Below are 18010 nucleotides of genomic sequence, written 5' to 3'. Positions count from 1 at the left end.
GCAGGGTGCATGCAACTAACTGCAAGTCTTCCTCTCAAAGTACGCTGCAACACGTGCATGCATGCAACTTTATATAGTCCAGGTAGCCTATCATCTGCTTCTCCTATAGAAACACTCACCCTCCTCTCGTGCGACACCCGCACGTCTCCCAAGAGTACGCCTTGTTAGCAATCCTTCCTCCTCTTACGAAACGTATGCTGCGCAAGTGCCCTAACGGGAAGTACTTGGACCCGAGACTAAGCAGATTACGGGGTGCTGACATGCTGTGCGTGGCTGAATCAGCGGATCGGCAGCGAGGTGGAGCCAATGGGAAGGGCTTCTAGGCTGCATGAAGACAAGCCACCCTTTGTTTGAGCGGCGAAGCGAGATGTGCGGCGTTGGGGGTTGGACCCTGAGGTTGTATAAGGTTCGGTCGGAGAAGGCGGCAAGGCGAGGAGGGCAGCCGAAGAGCTCCTAGACTGCAATTATATGAGGAGTCATCAAAAGAGTTAGCCATGGCTTCCACGCCGCGAATAGTGCTCGATGGCGTATCGACAGGGACAGCAACGCCGGCAGCAGGCAACGGGCACGAACATCACCACTTCCACCACACCGGTAGAAGGCTCCGACACATTCTCCGACCCGATGGAAAGAAGGTCCACGTCGCAGCCTCACCTGAGGAGGCGAACCATCTGCGTAAGACACTTTCTGTGACTGAGAAGGAAGAGGATTTCGACGTCCTTATCCATGGATCGCCTGAGCATGTTGACGCTCTTCGTCACACGCACCAGCACCATACAGATCGACATCAGCGCCTCAAAGATGAACATCCTGAGATAGCAGCGGAGTTCGAGCGCGTCATCCGCGAGCTAGACGAGCTGTCACGGGAGCTACACATGGTATCTTCGCACGCCGTGCAGCTAGATGCCAGCTTCTCCAAGTATGGCTACTCTGCACATCTTCGGACGAAGGATAGCCCGACAAATTCCAGCGCTGCCTCAATGAATTCGGAGATGTTTGACAAAGAGACGTGGGATGCGGAGAGGAAGTCAGGCACGACAATGCGGTTCTACCAGAAGCCGATTGTAAGACAGTATTTTCACAAGGGGTTGCTTTGGCGTGCGAAGGAAGCGCAGGAAGTCGCGTCCTACGAGCTATTCATCGATCTCTTCTACGTCGGCATCATCGCCATCACTGGCGACACAGCCGCCGAGCACGCCACCGGCGAATCCCTCCTCCGCTTCAGCATCACCTTCATCATGGGCTGGAAATTCTGGTCCGACATCTCCATCCTCATCTCCTGGTTCGACTGCGACGACATCCTCCGCCGCTGCTCCGTGCTCTTCATCCTAACTTGCCTCCTCGGCTTCACCACAAACATGGCCTCTGCTTTCGAGACCACCTACACCCCCCTCGTGGCTTTCTACCTTGCGGCCCGCCTCTTTGTTGCTGCTAGCATGCTCTGGTACGCGTATACCATCCCCATGGTCCGCGCCTGCATGCTCGTAAACGCCACCCTCATCACCCTCCCCGCCGCCCTCTGGATCGCAAGCACCCACGTCGAGGAACCCTCCCGCCAAGCCCTCATCTGGCCCGCCCTCTCCTCGACACCTTCGGCTTCTCCATCCTAATCCTCCTCCAGCGCCCCCAGATCTGGGCCTCCCGCTTCCCCCGCGCATTAGCATGGACACGCTCCCGCTTCGAGTTCTTCCCAGGCGCGAACATCGAGCACCGCATCGAGCGGACGGGCGCATTCGTCACGCTGGTGTTCGGCAGCTGCGTTTTGGGCCTGCTGTACCAGAGCGCCGTGGGATTTGGCATCAATGCGTTCTTCGGGAAAGCGGTTATGGGGCTGATGCAGGCGTTTACGTTCAATTGGGTATATTTTGAGATTGATAGTTGGAACTTGCATGAGCATGCTATACGGCGGAGCGTTTGGTCTGGTAAGTTATTCCTCTCCCTCTCCCTCTTCTTGTCTTTGCGGTGCGATGACATGACTTTGCTAACTCCCCGCTCCACAGCGATGGCCTGGTTCTCAATCCACCTCCCCTTCATAATGTCCTTCGTGCTGTCCTCCTCCGCCCTCGCCACCCTCGTCCGCGCCCACGACTGCCCCCACGCGCCGCTCTCCTCCCTCTACGAAACCTTCATTCCCCGTTCCGAAGAACACATCTCTACGGGTTTACGCTGGTTCTACTGCGGCGGCACGGGCACCGCCCTCCTGTGCATGGCCATCATAGCGCACTCCCACGTCCACAAGACAATTCCCAACCAGCGCCTCTTCAAGAACAAACGGCTGCTCATACGCATCCTGTGCGCTGTGGCGATTCTCTGCCTTCCCGTCGCGGAACTTAATAGTCTGGAGCTGATTGGCGCGGTGACGGGGCTGTTGGTTGTGGTGCTGGTTGTGGAGCTTGTGGGTGCGAGTTGTGCGGGGAGAACGTGCTGTGGGATGAGAAGTGTAGGCGGGGAGGGCGAGGTATGAGGCGAGGTGTGGTGCGAGGAGGGAGGAGCTGGAGGGGAAGGCGAGGAGGGGGAGGTGGTGGATGTGGAGGAGATTGCGGGGAGGGAGAAAGTGGACCAGGGGTGGGTGCTGTCGGAACGATGTGAACGGAGTGGCTTTGATTCATGACGTACGTTTGCTGAGCCCTCAACCAAGGATACGCGTTTTCCAATATGGTCAGACTACTAAGAGTCTTTGTGGCGGTGGCTATGTGCCAGCTCACCACTGCCCAAGGCTGAACCGAGGAACCCCTGCCGCAATAGTGATGATCGTAGAAGACCCTTGATGCTGCAACTTACTTCCCTCCCACACAATTTCGCAGGTAGGATACCTAGGTAGCAACACCATCTCGTTCCCTGCCCTCTACGTTCATAGTACTGGGCCAATAGGTTGGTTACCGTATTGCCCATCCCGGAGAAGAAAGCACCAACCACTCTTGACAAGGCTGCAACAGAAGATGTCGTCACAGGCGCAGACAGCAACCCCACAGCAACCCGCAGTTGCGCGTGCAACTTCAAGCACCCAAGTGCCAGGTCACTCGAAATCACCACAGAGCTCATCGTGGGCTCGTCATGCCTCGGGATGGTTGCTCCATGCTTGTCAATGGACCGGTCGCAAACTACTCAAAGTAGTGAACTCATTCAACAAAGCTACCATCATCCTCAGCCTTGTGCTCGCAATCATCTTCGGGACGATAACTTGGTGTGGCCTCAACATCAGCCTCCGGCTCCAGTCGTGGACGAGCCTGAAAGATTACCTGGACTACTGTCACGATAATGTTGTAAGTCTTGTCATTGCAATTTTGCTGTCACGGACCAGTGTTGATCTCTTCAGAATCGTCTACTGGGAGCGCAAATGCAGGATTGCCAGCGAGCTATACAGGCCGGGCTCCCAAAACCACCAATGTCCAGCATTAAGCGTGCAGTGGCGACCGCTGCCAACGATCCGGAACAGCAACTTTGCTCACCACCGTTGGATTCCACGCTACCAACACTGTCTCCTCACACCAAGCGCGCGATCCGCGACCAACAATCTCCAGAAGATCAAGCCGATGAAAGTCCATTCGGCCGCGACCGTACAGGATTCTTCCATCAGAATTTTTCGACGATGCCTGCTCTGAGTCTTCCACAAATATGCGCCCTATATTTCCCTGTCTTCGTCCTTTTCATTACCATCGTGAGATTCACATGGTGGAAACTGGCCCAGATAATCTGTCGAAGCCTCAGCGGAGATATTATTGTATTCGCCCTGGCGGTAATGTTTCTTGCTTTCTTGCTGCTTTTCACTGTAGAGCATGCCGCTTCAGGGCTTCAAGCAGCTCACACGAAAGCGCAGGCTGCCTACATGCAATACCATCGCGATCACCCCGTAAGTCAAAGCCAATCCTAAGTCCTCCAGCGTTGATCTTGTGCTTATTGACCACAGACTTCTGCGCAAATTCCGCAAGGCGACGAAGTATATTATATTTTCGGACGCCTTGTGTGCATATTTGTGTTCATGGCGGCCATTTTATCTGCTCTGACCGTGGTTGCGACCGTATGGGCCATTCTCCGAATGCAGATATGGTATCGTCGTTGCGTGGAAGCGTTACCTACGGCTGGGTCAACACATCAGACGGGACTCTTCGGGATACTCACCATTTCTCAGTCTTCCTCGAAACTAAGAATGTTTGTAACCGCTTTCAAGGACATGTGGCATTGGAACCTTGAAAGATCTCCTCGTTCAAAGCACGCAATTGTCAGGGGTGTGGAAACGGTTTGGTGAACCTATGTGAAGCTTCTTGAAGTTGAAGGGGTTATCCACATTGGGTAGATAATTCCACTCGCGTGCATGAGGTTTTCTTTGAACACTTCCGCTCATTCGTTACACGGTCTGCACCTCGCCGCCATCCCATGCCGTCCAAGACGGGAACTCACCTCTCACTTATTTGCAGTACTGCAACCTCCCGCTTTCTACTCACTTGCTCGCTCACTGACTCACCTTCACTGCGCTCATATCTACAATCACTATCCTAGCACACTAATCAACCCCAATCATCTATATATACCACCCTCCTCGAGAACCTCCCAACAAACACCTCCAAACCGCCTTCGTCCAGAGGTTAGGATGTCTGATTTTCAACACATAGTGAGAATACTCAGAAGACCAGGGTTCGATCCCCTGAGGCGGTGTCATTTTACAGCGCAGTTTGCTTTTTTTGTAGTTGTGGCATGGAGAAGAAGGCTGTTTCAGTGGATTAAGGTGCAGGGCTTGTCCGGATGTGATGGGATGCAACTTTGAGTCATCACGAAGGCGACAGAGTGGGAGGTGGGTGACTCAAGTGATGTTGCTTTGTAGGGGATCATGGCACACTGCTTGATCGGAAGCTGTGTGAGTTAGCCCGTGCTAATAAAAAGAGAATCTACCTGTAACATTCGCGTAATGCACCGAGTTCTCAAATAGGTCTATCCATATCGCTCTACATGGCTCGAAGGAAGGATTCTTGTTGAGTCCCGACTGCATGGCAATCCAACCTTACATCACTTTGCGCCGGCTTCTCCTTCCACCGTCATGGAAATAAAACGAGAAACACAGTGTCAGCAACACTTCCAACTCACAAATGTCTGCTCTTGCCTAGACCACCGTCGCCTTCCACCATTCCTGCACAGCCACGTTTATAACCATTCCCGTGTAGCCACGGAACTCTGATGATGAATGAAGCGAAAGGTTTGATGTCAAGCTAAGCTTTCTATTCAATTAGCCGGAACATACGAATGTGTGTATCTGGGGAAGGAATGCCCGAGCAATAGACCGAGCATGGTCGACATCAAATGCCAAGAAAATCAAATGCCGCGGCATTTGAAAGTATCTTCAGAAAGTACGTCAGAACACGCTACCATTCGTCACAGTTGAGAATGAGCTACGACGGCGCCATGCATCTTTTATATTTCGCAAGAAACTGGTTCACTGCTCCATGAATAATTGTAGGGAATGCCGAAGAGAGAAATGCGGGCCGCACTGCTAGTTCGGCAAAGCAATGCCCCGAAAAATTCCACCCCGCAAATCCCGCATCCAAGGCGGAGGATGGCGCTGAGGCCGCGCTACAGACATCGGCTATAGATGCAATCCTCGTCGACGTTCGGAGCTGTTTCTTCTTTCCTCTTCAATTTACAGCGATTTGTTATATACCATCTACTTGTGTACATATCTGTTCAATTGCATTGACTGTGCGATTACGCATTAGCAGCCTATCCTCTCAGAATTCTGTGTTACGTTTCGGCAACGTTTAATTGGAGGAAGGAGCTCTCACCATCCTGCAAGCAAGATGTCGAAGGTTTTTGATTATGCAGAGGGTAGGAACGATCGCTTGTATACAACACCTCCCACGATGTTGACGAGACTGCAGTGGCCAAGCACAACACAGCAGACAGCTGTTGGGTTATCCTCTACGGCAAAGTGTACGACGTGACCGACTTCATCGCCGAGCACCCCGGTGGCTCGAAAGTTATCCTCCAGCTCGCTGGCACCGACGCGACCGAAGAGTACGATCCAATTCACCCGCCCGGCATTCTCGAAGAAAGCCTCAAGCCCGAGCAGCATCTCGGCACAGTAAACCCAGACACACTTCCTTCTACGGAGAAGTCGCCAGCGGAGACGGGCGAGGCGGAGCAGGATGGTCCTGTTGATCTGGACAGCATACTCAACATTGATGAGATAGAAGAAGTTGCTACAAAGAACATAAGCAAGAAGGCATGGGCATACTACTACTCTGCAAGCGACGAATTGTCATCAAAGAAGCTCAACAACGCCGTTTACAGGCAGATACTGTTGAGGCCGAGGGTATTTGTAGACTGCACAAGATGCGATACGTCGACGAGCTTTATCGGACATAAAGTCAAGCTGCCTATATACGTTTCTCCCGCTGCAATGGCACGATTGGCGCATCCGGATGGTGAGTGGGGCATCGCGCAGGCATGTGAGCAGTATGGCGCCATGCAAGTCATCTCGCAGAATGCCTCTATGACCCCCGAGCAGATCGTCGCAGATGCAAAGGATGGACAAGTGTTTGGCTGGCAACTGTACGTTCAGCAGGAACGAGCAAAGAGTGAGGCCATGCTTGAGAGGATGAAGAAGCTACCAGCAATCAAGTTCATTTGCCTGACGCTCGATGCACCGGTACCAGGCAAACGAGAAGACGACGAGAGGCACAAGAATGTCGGCGCCAACCTCCCAGTCAGGGCAGCCGTGCAAGAGGACGCAAGTGTAAGCAAGACGAGTAGCGATGCAAAGACACCGAGTCCGCCGAAGAGTATGGGCATGGGACAAAGCTTGTTCTGGGGAACGGCGGCAGATCTTACCTGGAAGACGACACTGCCCTGGCTGGCGCAACACACCGACTTGCCCATCGTATTGAAGGGCATCCAGACTCACGAGGACGCCTATCTTGCCAGCCTCCACGCGCCACAGGTCAAGGCTATCATATTGTCGAACCATGGTGGACGCGCGCTCGACACTGCACCGCCAGCCGTACACACCTTGCTCGAAATCCGCAGATACTGCCCCGAGGTGTTCGACAAAATAGAAGTGTGGGTCGATGGCGGAATCAAAAGAGGAACAGATGTCGTCAAGGCACTTTGCCTCGGTGCGAAAGGAGTTGGCGTTGGTCGGGCTGCGCTGTTCGGCTTGGGCGCGGGCGGCAAAGAGGGTGTTGCAAGGGTACTAGAAAGTGAGTGGACCCTTTTCCTTCGATGCACTGATGCCCTTCGCTTTGTAGACTTAGCACTGCACGCTTGTGGGGCGGGCGCTTACCCCTTGCGCATCTTGCGGCACAATTAGGAGCCGCATGACGTGCACTGATCTTCGCTGTGTATCATTCTGCTGGCGTATCCCTTCGCTGACCGCCTATACAGTTCTCAAGGCCGAAACCGAGACCTGCATGCGCTTATTGGGCGTAGAGCGCGTGGACCAACTGGGGCTGCAGCATGTAAGTTCCATCCATGGTACCTTTGCCATCGATTCGAGAACAAAATGTTAACGCGAATAGATCAACACGCGAGCCGTCGAGAGAGACATATACGATGGTCCCGCTGCATTGGAAAGACCGAGTCTCACCTCGCGGTTGATGGCCAAGCTGTAAGCGCCGAGCTGGGGGCACGGAGTAAGCGACGTTTGATGCTCTTGTGTACGACAAGATAAGGCACTGTATCTGTTCATCCATCCTGACCTTGAAACATACACATACAACGATTATGACGTCGAACAACTAGTTCAGGCACAGGGTGTCGCAAGGACACCGTACCAATGGTAACTTCTGGTCGGCGTCTGCTCACCGGTGCCTGATATATCTCAGCTTGTAATTGAAATATCATAATATCATTTGCGCAGCGAATCAGAAGCCGTGAATGGCCCTGTACCAGACTGACACCAGCTTGCGCCCCCCCTTATCTTAACAGCGCGTACGAATTATAGCGACACAACTGCGAAGCAATGTCGTTTGCATGCGCCAATTCGGAAGATTGCGGAAATGTTGCGCAAGCGCACTTTACTCCATACATGAAGGGCACCTGCCCCATCGGGTAATGCACGATGATATTGATAGTGTCATGGACAGTGGCTTCATGGTTTCGATATAGATGACCCCTGACCCAGTGCTCACGCGGACGTTCACGTCAACACGCAAAACCAGTTCGGAGCCCTGTTGCTTCGTATGGTTATGTGCACGTCACTATAGGAGCATGCTGTGCGTGTCCCGGGGCGTGAATCCTTTCCTGTCTACACTCAGACTAGTCTACATGTTTGATACCCATTCCTTCGGTTAGATAATCTGAGCATACGGCCGTGGGCTATCGCGGCTGTCCAACAATACGTCTACCTTTTGCTCTAAGAAGTCCGCTAGGACGTCGGAGGATCACAAGTAGGGCTAGTGAACGCCGGAACGCAATACGAGTACATGTCGGCATTTACAAGCAGAAGGGTTTCTCAGGCGAGCCTTACGCTGACGTCCTCCTGCATCCAGGCCGTGTCATTATCGACGTGAAGCACGCGCCAAGCACCACAAATGACTGGGACGGGGGTCGACTCCCACTCTCCTCCCGTATGACTGCGCGAAGACGGAACGGAAGCTTCCAGCGAGAGGGCGCAGGATCACCAAGCCCCTGTTCTGGAGTATTCTCCAGACAGGCAGGCTGACGAATGAACGGTCAGCCCTACCCACCTATTCGGCTCATGCCAAACGCTCCTACAGCTGCCACGTGTGGACTTACCTTATCAGGTAGCACTCGCGCAGACAGCTCGCTCTTTTCCTCACAATGTGCTTTTACCCAGTCCTGCGGGAGCGTGGGGCGTCCACTGGCTCTGGAAGATGCCTCGGGGCTCCGGCGACTTAGTTCAGGCTCCCCCTACAGGGCGAAAGCGTCACGGCAAAGAGGCATAATTGCAACAGCGGTCACGACAGCAGGCCTCGAGTGACGTTGCGTGCGTGTCCAGGGATGCTAGCCCTCGCTAATGTCAACCACCAGCGCGCTAGATGTCTGTGGCACGGAGGTGATTGCTCCAACATTGTGAGGCACCAGGCACCGCTGAGCCCTCGGAACCGCCCAGGTTGAGTCCCGTTCGCCTGATGACGCCGCCGTCCGGTGCTGGAGAGCCCATCCCACTTTCCAGCTGATGACGACCTCCAGGGCTGGGGACATCACCGACAGCGTCCTAACTACACTGGCACCAACGGGCGCGTTACAGGGGCCGGCCCGAGTGCGTCCTCGTTCCAACATGGCCGTCGTCTGCCTGTCTCGTGCCTTGAGCGGCTGGAATAATTTCCGAAATGCTCAGGATTGGCTGCAGCTACTACAAACTCGCTCCAAGGCAACAGGAGCCGTGAGAGACATCGGCCCATGCCACTATCGGGGCGCTCTCTGCTCGTGGCTGAGCCCTGAACTGCGCTTCACTCTTTCAGGGTCCACGTCCAACTGTCGAGCCATGGCCTGCGTCGATATATAAGGCTTTGAAGCGCCGCCGGTTACCGCTGCTTCCCATTCCGAACCTGACATCACGGCTACTCCTTCCACACTTCACTTCTCTGCTCCTTCTACTTATATTGGACTGTTGACCAGCTGCTTCGATTCTTCAAACCTCCACTTCTTCATCAACCGCCCACCACTCCGCAATTGCTGCTGGTCCTCTTACCAACTCGCCCGCCACCTTCCGTTGTCATGCAGTGTCCTACTTGCCGAGGAAATGGAACCACGAAATGCGATGCCTGCAACGGCAAAGGTTGTCCCCAATGCAAGCACACTGGCACGCAGACCTGCCATATCTGTGAAGGGTCCGGAGATATCAATGCCTGAACGCCTTTCGAACGATCCCCTGCGCTGTCGAACATTCATGTACGACAAACCAAAAACAGAGCTGCTATGCACATCAACTAGGAGAGCAGGGATCCCTAGGTAAGTCTCTATACGCGAGCATGCGGCACCCCGAATCGGGCAACCCTGCAGTAATTGCTCTCTCGATCCTTCAATTTTCGTTACACCACGAGGTGCCATTCTTCCGGCTCTACCTACTTGAGTTCGCTCAGCTGCTCTTTTCTAAGGCGGACCAACATGGGCAAACTGCTTGGCTGTACTCAGGGCCGCCGCTACACGATGGATTCACGAGCTACTCAACTTCTGGCTTGAACTCTTGCTGACGAAGCCAGGCGCGTTTCGAAACACGAATCCCTTTCTTTCCCTCGGTCTACCGTACCCGACCTTTCTCGATACGACAGCCCTCGTACCATTTCGTAACGGCGGCGCCGGGACGCTGGCACGCTCGTGGCAGGTGATTATCACGTGCGGAGATTATTCCGTAAACATTCATCTCCGAGGTGGTGCCGCAGGTGGGGATTGCAGGCTCGACTTTCTCATTGGCAGGGACTTTGTTGTGCGTCGCAGATTTACTGGGAATCACAGGGTTTGCGTGGACTGGGGGGTGAATTGCAAGTCATTCGATGGAGTTGGCGGAGATCTGCTATGACGTGGACTGGGATCGGCGTAGGGGTTGTTTGTGCAGCTGCCTCTGACTCGTAAACCCGTCTTTTATAATATCGCGCGCTGTGCGACTGAGTTTTCTTTCTTAGGGAGGATCTTCTGCGTTTAGGATTATCATCATTTGGTACGGCATGATCAGCATAGCGATGGAGAATGGTAGGGCGAGCGTGTCTTTGAGATTTTCATTTACCCAGCTTCCTTCTCTCTTTGGACGTGCTTCCCAATAGATACTCTAGGATACCCCCGCCTGTCACCAGACGCCTTCAAACGCCCTCTCATCTGAGCTCATCTGAGAAGTTTACTCACACCAGCCAAGCCGCACTTCAAACCGCAGTTTTCATCACCAGAGCCAAAACCACGCGAGCAGATACGCGGGAGCACGCATCTCCCAGCTAAATCTGCTCGTCCGGAGCGTCTTCCGGAGTGTTCCGGACTAGCATACTGCGTGCCTGTGCGTGGGACTCGTAGCCTTCCACGCGTACGCTAGGCTCGTAAGGCCTCAGGCATACCGCGCCGTATCGTATCGCGCAGCATGCATGTGGCCCTACAACCGTGCACAGCCACCTGAATTTCAAACATCACTTCGTGGAAGGATCACAGCGTAAGTGCCGGTGCGTAGGTGCGCGCTCTCAAGATGGATCTAAGCTATAGATGTTGCGGTCGTGAGAATGCCTGGCTGGCTATCTGGTTGGTGTCAATGCAAGAGGAGTGAGTGCTGGCGCAAAAGTAGAGCAGATATGTGAGATCTTGACGGCAGGCCTGGATGTCAGTGACGCTCGACCCGTGTAGCGCGGAATAGCTTTGAGAAAACATTCGAAGAAGGATATTCGAAAAGGGGCACGAATCTAGTTCGACTACGGGAAGGTTTCGTGTGCACGATTTCGCCAGGTAGATGCGTAAGTGATCGGTTCAATGTGGCTCACGTCCGCCTCGAACTGTGCACTACGCTCGTACGGCATTCGGATGGAGCCAGCCGCACTGCTACGTCTGCCGGCCAGCCAGCTCACCTCACCTCACCTTATCTCCTCTCTTCAAGCGCTTACGGGCATCTCGTGCTCTCGAAGTAATAGATAGAAAAGGAGAACTAGCTCCTAAACAATCACCACCATCAGGAGTCGAACTTGCGCACCACGACCGTCTCCATTCCATCACACAGCAAGAAGGCTCAGAATATCAGGGCCATCACGAACAATCTCATAGGAGGCTCACGCTAGCGAACGGGTATTTTGGTACAGCGAGCCTCCTATGGGGGACCGTCTGTGACATGCCTGATCTTCTGAGCCGCTTAGATGCAGTAGAATATACAAATCACCAGTGTGGACGTTCGTATAGCCGAAAAAATTAATAGATGAACAAGGGAGAGCCAAAAACGGAAGGAAGTGTGCAGGGGTGAGGTGGAGATGAAAACGTGAGTTATCATCTTTTGTGGCGCGATGGCGGCGACGTGCAGATTTGTGTTACCGTGCAAGGAAATGGGCGCAGAGGGGTACGGCCGGAATATTCACATAGTGCATCGGATGTGCTTGAAAGCCTGTGCTCTGCGGGATGTGCATGGTGGACCAACTGTGTACGGTGAAATTGGGTATCATGCCGTTTGTATACAGCGTTCCGGACCGCTGCGTATACCGACTCTTCTCAGCCAGTATCGACTCACACCTACTGTAGTCCTTCAGGTACTCGAAGCACCTAGTGGCCGCGCTCAAAGGCAGGTGGCAACCATCGGCCTCAAGCTTCGCAGCACCATCGTTCCCTGCGCACTACCACCCCTCCACAGAAACGGGCTCCATATCCGGATCGTGCTCATCCCCCCAATCCATCTTCTCCAATTCTCGCCTGAAGAAATCCTGCTCATCCTCAAGCACGCCGCTCCGTGCGCCCATCCCCTCAGGATACCTCTTCAGATTATGCCAATGCGTCAGCGCCCTCAGCGCCTGCTCCAACGGCACGCTCTCGTCAACCTCTGCATCTACATCACTACCCGCTAGCCAGTCATCTCTCAGTTCCGGCCTGCAGTGAAGATACACCGCCGTAATGACGCGCATATTGGACTGGCGCCATTTCCGACCGCAGTAGGGGACCTGATTCTTGAACAGCTTGAGCGTATACAGGCGCAGCTGCGGCTGTGGGACCTTGAGGCTTTTTCTCAGGAACTGCGAGGATTTGTACGAGACAAGCATGAGGTTGCGGTGCGCTTTGTTTTTGCAAATTTTCTGCATGATGCGCAGGTAGTTGATGGATGTGAAGAAGGCGCGCCAGGAAAAGGTTGTGATGGGCTCCTTGGGGAGCTCGCTTGTCGGGAAGCCGAGCTCGTCAACTTCTGGCGCCTGAAGAACGGCCGGGGGCGGCGACGGAGGTTCCGCTTCGGATTCTGCGCCTTCGGGGTCGTCGCGACGCATCCGGATTGGAGGTGGTACGGCGTCATCGGAGTCAGAGTCGACTTCGGGCTTTTCTTCTGGCTGTTCTTGCTCGACACCTAACCTGGAATGGGACCGGCAGAAATAGAAGAAGCTGTACTCCTGGTTAGGTAAAACCTTCTATTCGAAGGAGACGACTTACTTCAGCTCTTCCTGCTCGCATTTAAAGTTAACAACCTTTTCGATTTCTTGGAGTTGCAGAAGTTTGAGTATAAGTGGAACATAGCTCGAGTCCACCAGGAGCTGGGTTATGTATTCGAACTTCAGGATATCTATGCGATATGTTCAGTGTAGCACAGAGAACGTGAGATCGAATGGCTTACGAGAAATCTTGAACCACTTGAGAATCAGCATCAGAGTACCTGAGACCGCTTTATCAAGCACCTCCTGCGTACGCATTGCGTCCAGTTCTTCGTTCGTAGCCACAGTGCTGTTGTGACCATTGGTCTCGGGTCTCCCATTTTGATTGTCTTGATACTGAAATCCACTCTGAAGTCCATTGGCCCCATTTGCTTGGGTTACAAGAGCTGTGACGTGCGACAATATTGCTTTAATGAGCACTATAACCACAGACTGAAGACTGGGCAAAGCTCTTCGCTGTAAAATTGTTAGGCAACACCTGTGAAAGACCGAATGGATACGTACGTAAAATTCCTCTACCAAATCTAAGCGCTCTTCTATGCTTCCTGGTGGCGAAGGCTCCTTCTTGGGGCAGCCCTGCTTTGGCTCCAAGGAAAGTGCCTCGATGTCGGCGTTTTCGTCCGCACCTAACCAGCCTCGCTCGTACTTCATGAAGTGCACACGTTCTTCCCAAAGTTGTTTCATAGCTCGAGTGGCCCGCATACGCTTCGCGAAAAGATCGGCAGCCTCTAATATCGATGCGGGGACGTCGGAACCCTCCCATTTGCGCCCTACAAGCAGATCTTGCAAGTCAGTCGAGCCTTTGCCACCGAGTTTGTTGCTTGTTTCATCTAGCGGTGGGTAGAGGAATGGGAACATTTGGTTCGTCTGATAGTTTTGCTTCTTCCTTCCCTTTCCACCGGGGCCAGCTGGTGACGGCGGAGGCGAGGGGGCTGGAGTTGCGATGTGGACAGGCTGATGCATGATAGATGCATTGTTACCACTCATATCTCCTAAACCCGACCCAAATATATGGTTTCCGGCAACTTTGTTGGGGTGGTTTTTCAGAGGTGGCAGGATCGAATTATTCTCAGGTTCCAGTGGGAAAATAGGGGGTGGAGGGTTGTAGGCAGGATATTTGGAGAGTATCTCCTGGCGAAACAGATGATAGTCTAACGGCGATGCTGTAATGAGGGGCTGACCCTTTGCATCTGCAGATTCTAGGTTTTTGTCTTTGAAGCTGTCTTTGGCCTTCTCCACCTCCTCAAGCCCTCCGAAAGACACTAAAACGGTCTTCCATAGAAGCAAGCAAATCTTGGGTAGCGGCAGGCCGATAGTGTCATCCCATCGCAGCTTCGAAATGATGTCCACAAGCAGCATCAAAAGCCCAGGCTCTTCAAGCGCTAGAAGAGCGCTTCTAATCGTAATGTCGTTCTTCTCTTTCTCTTCCACACGAGCAGCCTCCAAGACAACATACACAGCTGTCATGCTACACCATAGCTCTCGGCGTTCAGAGTCTTTATTATCGCGCGGGCCGTTGGCCTCTGTCTCCATGCCACAAGCTTGTGAATACGCGGAGCGAAGCTGCTGGATAAGCACTTCCAACCCGTCTAGGTCCACCAGCAGTCGCACATTCTTTAGAATCAACTGAACATGCTGTGCTGACTTGTCGTAAGTGCCGGGAGCATGCCCGTCTCTGGGGAGCGAGGCTTGCGACGCGTTTTCGTCCTCCTCGGAGTCGGTCGCACCAAGGCCAGCACTCTCATGCCAGCATCCAAGCAGAATGTACACCAACGCCTCAAGCTTCTTAAGCCTTGGTACGGGGTCGAATCGTCTGATAGCACCCAACAGATACTGTACGAACTCGCTCTGCTGCTGCCCCGTAGCCTTCACCCAGTCTAGTCCTCCTTCTTCGTATGGTGTGCTGTTCAGCCCATTGAAAGTGCCCCACTCCTGCGCAAAAGATGTCTGCGCTTTCAACAGCATCGCCTGCTCTTCCACACTGTATGAGAACCACTCTTCAAGCTCGTCTTCGAAAGATGACGCATCTTCGTATGCGAAAGCATATGGCGCAGGATTCTCTCTAGGTAATTCGCTCACTAAACTCTGAAGCTGCATGAGCGATAACGAGTCGGTCTGCTGTGTCGCATCTGGAGGCGGGGCAGGAGGCGCTGCCGGAGGTGGGAGGTGCAGAGGCGCGGGCACGGGCAAGGGCACCGAATTATCTCGTCGAAGAGCTGGGCGGGCGGGCAGTGGTACGCTGGGTCCATCGGGCAGAGCTGGCGGGTTTACGCTGGCGTCGAACAGTAACCCTTGCTGCTCGGCCGTATCGAGAGGAAGGTTCAGGTCTTCGACGGGTTCAGCCTCGATAATTGGAGACTGGGAACCAGACGATTCCGAAAACTCGGCTCCGTCGACAACTGGAGGCACGAGCTGCTCCTCGGGAGGGTCGTTGCTGTTCATCGTAGCTGGTATGGAATGTTTCGGCGTGGAGGGGCGCGGTCGTGGGCAGAGTTCACCGTAGCCACCATTTTCAGGCGACGATTTCAGGGCCGATCCATTTCAGTAATTGAACGAAGCGCACGTTTGCTTGACGCGGTGCAGAAGCGATCTCGGCAGTCTTCAAAGAGCGGAGGTGGGATGCTCCGCACACGCCAAGCGTGAATGGCTCGTGCCTTCTTCCGCCAATCAACCAATGGCGGTCGAGGACACGCCAGGGTCCAGCCAAACGAAGGAAGCTGAACTTACATCTAGAGACATCCGTTTTCATAGTGTATGGTGTTACAATGCAAATTTACTTGTCAATCACTCTAGTGGAAAGGGTGCAATGGAAACGGCTTCCCAGACTCCGTGTTGCATTTCATCGAAGATGCTATTAAACCTCGGGATGAGTAGACACTGGGTATTGTTGTGCAGCGAGAAGACACTGAATTTAGAGTATCTGCCAGATCACAAGAGTGGAAATGCTTTGTGACCCAAAGCACGCAGAGACTCCAACGCGCTATCTATTCCCTCAATGTGTGAATGTAGCACCATCAATTGCTTGCTTGAACAAAATATAAGGAGATTGTCATAAAACTAGTCGTCATCAAAGCAGCCATAGCACGTCAAAATATGTGCATCCAGAAGGAAAAATGTAGAACTTCCGTCTCTCACTATAAAAGGTAATCGTCCCCGCGTGTATCACGCGGACATATTACCGTTAGAACATAAAAAGAACAACATCGCACTCTTATAAAGGAGCGTCAGTCGATGGGTGACCCGATAACGCCGTCCAGAAAAACAGCCATTCGTAACGTGGCCATCCCCAAATGGATTGAGAAAGAGATAACATAGCCTGAGAGATGCGTTTTGCGCACAGCAGGAAGCCACCGGTAGTAGTAAGAACCCCTAGCCGGCTCTATGTGATTGCCAAGGAGAAAACTCGTGTAGAACATAAAGACGAGCTAAGTCGGTCGATCTCAACTTGATCCGTTCTGCTCGCCGTTGTTCTCTCGGTCCTTGATCTCTTCGGGGACAATTCCGGCATTTTCGCAGGCGCGTTTGTAGATTGCGCATTCGTCCCATGCTCGCTGGCACTCGCCCTTGAACTTGTCGCAGCTGGCGCTGAGCTCAGTAATGGCCTGCTCGGTCAATAGCTTCTCTAGTGTCCATTTCTCAATGTTTTGCTGCTCATTCTCTTTAAGCTGAGTAATGAATTGGACCGCGCGCTGCAGGATAGAGCCCTTGTTCTTCTCACAGCCAGGGACGATCTTCGCGAGCTCGTTAATACCCTCGTTGATTGTCTCACGGCGACGTCGTTCCACTGCCAGCTTGTGTCAGTATCAAATCCAGTACTACAAGGATAGACGCGAAACTTACCTTCCTTGTGGTTATCCCTTCGTACCTTGTGCCATTCCTCGGACCCAACCGTAGGCTTATGGGAGGATGAGGCGGGTGGGGACTCGTTGCCCGTACTCTGGCCTGTCCTTGATGACGAGGTCGCGGCCTTAAGAGCTTCAAGGCTGAAATCCTGCATCCCCTGTGACTGGTGGTGATCGCCCATATTGAAGGACGAGTCCCCGGTGGATGATTGTGGTTGGAAGGACAGCTCGGTTGCTTGGGGCACGGTCATCTGGTAATGCGCAATGGCAGCCGCAGCAGTCTCGCCCATGCTCTGATTGTTTGCGCCGTCGAATTGTTGCTGCATGTCGTCTCCGTTAGCCGAGGCGTTATGTGCGGCGAGAGATGCGAAGGCTTGGTCGGTCAAGTCGCCGGAATTTCCGTGGTTGGCAGAAGGCGCGGACCGTGAGTTGCCTTGGTCGCGCGTATCTCGCTTTCGCTTGTTGGTGTGAAGGACGTCGTGGGAGCCGAGGCCTGTCTTGGAGGTGTCGGTTGGGTAACCAGCAGTATCCGCCATAGTTCTCAAGGCTTGTTCGTACAAGGAGATGGTGACAGTAGACTGCCGAAAAGAAGACGGTACCTTCTGGAGGGGCAGGTGGTCCTTTTGCTGGCGTTCTGCGCCTCTTGCAGAGCACCAATGACTAACAAAGGCGTATGCAGGTGAAGCGGCGGACCAACGTACGCAGCCGCTTGTGAATCCACAAGGCTAGGTCCTGTGACAGGGCTAAGGAGGTGAGCGCGGGGCTGCGCGAGGGTTGAAGTCGCAAACCGGGAGTGGTGACGCTTTGCCCACCAGTTCACGCACGATGCGGTAGCTGCCTGTCGCGATCGACCGGGCGCAAGCAGAGGGACCTGGTGATAAATAATCAGCACGACGCGAACGATTGAGTGTGCAGTGCGACGCGGCGCTGGCGGGAGCACGAGTGGTTGCGCTTGCTGTTTGCTGTTGCATCACTCGTCTGTCAACTCTCGAAGACGACGGCGCGAGCCACAACCTCGCGTCGTGTTTGGGCAGGTGCGCGCCGGACCCTCATGAGGCAGGCGCGAGCTGCCAGAGGAAGGCGCGACATTGGACAGTGAATGCTAACGCGTACTGCCAACATGGTGGT

General features: G+C 53.7%; 4 protein-coding genes and 1 non-coding gene across 5 annotated transcripts; 3 read left to right on the top strand and 2 right to left on the bottom strand.

Annotated features, from left to right (window-relative positions):
• Window positions 1-494: 494 nt before the first annotated feature.
• On the top strand, window positions 495-1610 carry N0V89_009244 (uncharacterized protein; the record flags this gene model as incomplete). The annotated part of the gene is made up of 1 exon (XM_056217995.1): window positions 495-1610. The coding sequence occupies one exon, from the start codon at window positions 495-497 to the stop codon at window positions 1608-1610; it is 1116 nt and encodes a 371-aa protein (XP_056067260.1).
• Window positions 1611-4565: 2955 nt separating this feature from the next.
• Window positions 4566-4653, top strand: N0V89_009243. Its single transcript has one exon. It is a non-coding gene; the product is annotated as a tRNA-Glu (tRNA).
• A 1133-nt stretch (window positions 4654-5786) lies between these two features.
• N0V89_009242 (uncharacterized protein) lies at window positions 5787-7598 on the top strand (the record flags this gene model as incomplete). Its single annotated transcript, XM_056217994.1, has 4 exons — window positions 5787-5814; window positions 5868-7187; window positions 7372-7445; window positions 7506-7598. The coding sequence occupies 4 exons, from the start codon at window positions 5787-5789 to the stop codon at window positions 7596-7598; spliced, it is 1515 nt and encodes a 504-aa protein (XP_056067259.1).
• Window positions 7599-12242: 4644 nt separating this feature from the next.
• Window positions 12243-15482, bottom strand: FAR11 (Factor arrest protein 11; the record flags this gene model as incomplete). The annotated part of the gene is made up of 4 exons (XM_056217993.1): window positions 12243-12993; window positions 13042-13171; window positions 13223-13496; window positions 13545-15482. The coding sequence occupies 4 exons, from the start codon at window positions 15480-15482 to the stop codon at window positions 12243-12245; spliced, it is 3093 nt and encodes a 1030-aa protein (XP_056067258.1).
• Window positions 15483-16480: 998 nt separating this feature from the next.
• Window positions 16481-17418, bottom strand: CBF1 (basic helix-loop-helix protein; the record flags this gene model as incomplete). Its single annotated transcript, XM_056217992.1, has 2 exons — window positions 16481-16824; window positions 16881-17418. 2 exons carry the CDS (start codon window positions 17416-17418, stop codon window positions 16481-16483), a joined length of 882 nt encoding a protein of 293 aa, XP_056067257.1.
• Window positions 17419-18010: the final 592 nt, after the last annotated feature.

This window comes from Didymosphaeria variabile (assembly GCF_027946475.1).
Source record: "Didymosphaeria variabile strain IMI 356815 chromosome Unknown scaffold_7, whole genome shotgun sequence".
NCBI classification, from domain to species: Eukaryota; Fungi; Ascomycota; class Dothideomycetes; order Pleosporales; family Didymosphaeriaceae; genus Didymosphaeria; species Didymosphaeria variabile.
Note: the sequence above shows the minus strand (reverse complement) of the source record. Positions and strands in the feature narration are given on the sequence as shown.